This window comes from Triticum aestivum, chromosome 5A (assembly GCF_018294505.1).
Source record: "Triticum aestivum cultivar Chinese Spring chromosome 5A, IWGSC CS RefSeq v2.1, whole genome shotgun sequence".
Classification (NCBI taxonomy): Eukaryota; Viridiplantae; Streptophyta; class Magnoliopsida; order Poales; family Poaceae; genus Triticum; species Triticum aestivum.
Window position 1 is genome coordinate 370,470,400 of NC_057806.1, and position 4,328 is coordinate 370,474,727.

At 45.6% G+C, this 4,328-nt stretch overlaps 1 protein-coding gene across 1 annotated transcript; it reads right to left on the reverse strand.

Moving 5' to 3' along the window:
* Positions 1-606: 606 nt before the first annotated feature.
* LOC123103427 (ras-related protein RGP1) lies at positions 607-2,951 on the reverse strand. The gene is made up of 2 exons (XM_044525016.1): positions 2,255-2,951; positions 607-1,310 (listed from the first exon to the last, which is right to left on the reverse strand). The coding sequence occupies exons 1-2, from the start codon at positions 2,485-2,487 to the stop codon at positions 863-865; spliced, it is 681 nt and encodes a 226-aa protein (XP_044380951.1). The 5' UTR covers positions 2,488-2,951; the 3' UTR covers positions 607-862.
* Between the last annotated feature and the right edge of the window lie 1,377 nt (positions 2,952-4,328).

A 4,328-nucleotide genomic window follows, 5' to 3' on the forward strand; every position in this document is an offset into this window, starting at 1 on the left:
GCTCGTGGCGAAGCAGAAAAAAAATGACCGACACAAAATTTGTTTTCAGGTGCTTGATGTTTAGCGAATGCGAAAATATAATGGCTTAGGGCCCTATGATTTAGAATTAACGGAGTCAATAGATCATCATAACTACACTATAAAATTACAGCTAAGAAACCGTCTATATCTCAACCAAAGGATCCTCATAGTGTACTTAAGCCTATATTTAATAAATCATCATAGCAATACCTAAATAGTTGCTATATCCAGTTGTTTTTAGTCTGTGCAATTCAAACAATGCATCATATGGTTCATGCCACCTGTGCTTGCCATGCTGTACTCCTGACGAACGGTAAGAAAGAGATGAACGGAGTACCAACATTGACAGTACTCTTGGATTAGTATTCAGACATTATTTCTCAATAAGGGGTACTTTATGAACCCATAATGCCATATCAAGCGGATATAAAACAAAACGAGCTCACACCTAGGCTCTATACAACTAGGATGCATTCAACCAAAGTATTCAGATATTTGTATGGGCCGGCCCTTGCGATTTTTCTCATGTCGTTCTGTAGTTCTTTGACAGATATACGCAGCAGCACACGCTTTCGGTCTAGTATGTTTGTGGAGAGCAAAGGGGGAAGAACAGCACAACCAGCATGAAAGGTTGGGCTAATTACATCCCGAATAGAAGGATTCATGATAACTGTACGCCACCGTATAATCAGATACAAAATCTAATCATCAACAAGATTACAATTTATGTGAGTCACCTATTCATGTAATTACATCCCTCCTCCCAAGAATCCCACCCATTCAGCGTGTCGACACTGCGAGATCAACTTAGAAACTTTACTTGCCAGGAACAAGATGGTATCTAGGAGGACATACAACATGCTGCCTTGGCCGGAGGGGCCGGCTCCTGGCCAGGGATGATAACTTTCGTTCCTTTCAGCAAGCTCGAGTTCCCACCGGAGTTAGCCTCGTCGTTGGCGACAAGGTTTTTCTTGCTGACGGTGCGGTATATCTCTTCGAGGCCGGTCATGAAGGCCTTCTCCACGTTGGTAGCCTCAAGAGCGGACGTCTCCATGAAGAAAAGGCTCTCACGCTCGGCGAACTCCTTGGCGTCCTCTGTTGGGACAGCCCGGAGGGTGCCCAGGTCCGATTTGTTCCCGATGAGCATGATAACAATGTTCTTGTCAGCATGGCTTCGCAATTCCTCGAGCCACCGTGCCATATGATCAAAGGACTGGCGCTTGGTCATGTCATACACTAGCATAGCTCCTACTGCACCTCTGTAATAGGCACTTGTTACTGCTCGGTACCTGTTACCACATTCAGTGCAGCTGGTTTAGATGTTGAAAGTGAACAATCAAATAAGCAAGCAAAGCTGGGGTAGGGAGGTAGGCTATTATAACTGCCACCGTTCATTTGCAACACCAATCAGTACCGTTCAGTTGCAAATTAACAAAATATTCATGAAGAAACTGCTAGACCTATTACTGTTAGGTGCCAAAAGACATTACTATTAGGTGCCATAAGCTAATGCTGGGACTTATTGTCTAATAAGCTGCTTAATGTGCTACCTATTTCTTCAGTGTTTTATTCCTGAGAAGAGTTAGTTAAAGTTTTTTGGCAGATTCTAATCTCACCGTAATTGCAATTATGTATGATAATAGGTAACTGTAAATTCTGATAGGTGTCAAAATATAAGGAATGCTATTCTGATGTAAGTGTCCGATCTAGATTATGATGGAACAAACATCAAATTTGTTACCATGGAAATATTAGTGTTGTTGTAAAAGAACATGCTTAACATCTGTAGCATGTCGATTCCAAACATAACTTTCGGTTGAGGACACCTCATCAGAGAAAGGAACACAAGGAACAATAATTCCCTTTTAAAGCAGACAGTGTATTAATTCCAGCATAATTGCACAGATCAAACAATAAGGTCACGGACAATGACAAATCCATCACTCTTGCACTGACCAAGGACAGGACCATGCGCAAAACCAATACAGAGGAAACTCTACAAGCTTGCCTGCATTCCACACGACAATCTTCATTCATTCATATCATAACTAGAGAAACAGACAAGGTAATTACTACCGCGCGCTAGTAGTGCTGCAGTGCATGGCCATCAGGCCATGGCCTATATGCATAATATGATTCTCCAACAAAATAAAACGATCGAGGCCAGCACGGAGAGAAGATACAGCTAGCAGGGTCGGTTTGGGGTTGGATTAGTGATTAGTGAAAATTTTACCTCTCTTGTCCCGCGGTGTCCCAGATCTGGGCCTTGACGGTGCGGTTGTCGATCTGGAGGGTCTTGGTCTGGAACTCGACGCCGATGGTGGCCTTGGAGTCGAGGCTGAACTCGTTGCGCGCGAACCGCGCCAGCAGCTGCGACTTGCCGACGGCGGAGTCGCCGATGAGCACCACCTTGAACACATAGTCGATCTTCTGCCCCATCTCCCCGTAGCCGCCGCCACGAGACATCTCCCTCCCCCTCTCTCGGCCCTTACAATCTCCCTGCCTCAACAACCAAGACTGGACCAGCAGGATCTCCTCTCAGGACAGAAAACGGCGCCTGTCCCCTTTCTCCTTCCTCTGGCTACTGAAACCGCAGGACTGTCTGTTGCATCAGGAACGCGGAAGGCGGAGGGAGTGCTTGCGATTTAGGAGAAGGAGAGCCGAGGGGAGCAGGTGGTGGGTGGGATTGGCGAAGCGCTGATTTGTTTTTTGGAGAAGAAGAAGATGATGATGATGATGGTGGTGGTGGCGGCGGCGATGATGATGAATTGGTTTGGTTTGGTTTGGTTTGTTTAGTGTTAGAAAATTAGGGGGGAGGAGCAGCAGAGTTGTGTTGAAGCGATCAACAGGAAAGCGGGTGTGCGCATGAGGTGGAAAATCAGCTGCCAAGACGTGCTCGACCGTCAACGGCCCCGCCACCCACACCAGATGTACTAGTAAAATGTACTGGTACTATGTTGTTGCCTTCACCCTTTGTCACGCAACGAGTACTCGTTCTCGGGAGAAATTGACCATGGCAGTATGGCACACGTATCACCCGACTGCAAAAAACGTTGCCAACGAGCTTACAACGCATTAAAATACTTTTAGGACGTCCCAAGTCCACGATCGCCCTGCACGACTCGGCACTTGGGCAGTGGTTTTGGTTTTCGTTCGGCGAAATCCCACGTGTTAACATTGTTGCCTTCATTCAACTTCTTGAGGCCGTTCCTTTCTGCCATCTCCTACCTCCTGCTTTTTTCCTCCCATCGTTCACGGGGATTGCATGGCTTCATGGTTACCTACACTCATCATTGTGGACAATGCAGAGTGGCTTTTGGTGCCTGCTGGTGCTACCACAGCGAGGCAAGGAAAAGCTTCGAGGTGGCCAACAGCAACGGCACCATGATCAACAACACTCTTCATCCGCACGCAACAACCTTTAATGGAGCAAGCAGTTTCACTTCTGTCCTTCTTCATTGTTTTTGGCTTTGGAAATGAGGTGGATTATACCATGATAATCCAGCTGCTAATGGTTTGTGTAAATGACATGTAACGTCTCTGACACACTCACCGGCAGTCGTTACTCCTGTCGAGATCTAGACTGACCACACAGATCAATAATAACCTTTCTTGTGCACTTTGTCCTCATCCATGCGCACCCAAGAAATTACTTCAAACTGAGCACACTTAACTTTGAAATTCTTTTCGAATTGGCTCCCGGACAAAAAGAAATTCCTTATTGATGTGAGTAGCATATCTCCCTATTAAGCCACGCTATCACATGACCTCTCGTCTATTTTTTTCCATTAAATTTACATCTATCCATATATTGTTTAAAACTTCCTTTGTCACTAGTACGATAGTTTAAGATTACAAATTTTAGTAAAACAAATTTTAGAAAGAAAGAAACATTGGCACTTGTTTCAGAATAAGGAAGGCCTAACGGAAACGGATTTGTAGCACCCAAGTGTTCCACACCCCTATACAAACATTAAATTCAAAAAAATACTGAGAAATTTGGAAAAAAAAACTGAGATTTTGGGATATCAACCCGGGTCCCCATCTGGTGCCTGCCACTTCAGGGACACAGAGAGGCCGTAGCTTTCGCAACAGCCCCCCAGCCCACTACCAACTTGGAATGGGCAGGCCAGCAATATTACAACACAAGCCCAGGCCCAAAGCCCACCCCAAACATCCACACCACCTTAATGCTCCCACATGGGTGACAAGCTCTCGTGACTGAGCTCGGCGAAAATGATCGTTCAGCCCGGTATTTAAGCTGGTGCTTGTGCTTGTAAACTAGCGAGGTGGGCCTAAAAAGGGTG

Coding starts and splice junctions, on each gene's coding strand:
- LOC123103427 (XM_044525016.1), bottom strand. CDS start 2,487: ATGTCTCGTGGCGGCGGCTACGGGGAGATGGGGCAGAAGATCGACTAT. Junction 1,311..2,254: donor GACACCGCGGGACAAGAGAG/GTAAAATTTTCA, acceptor ATGTGGTAACAG/GTACCGAGCAGTAACAAGTG.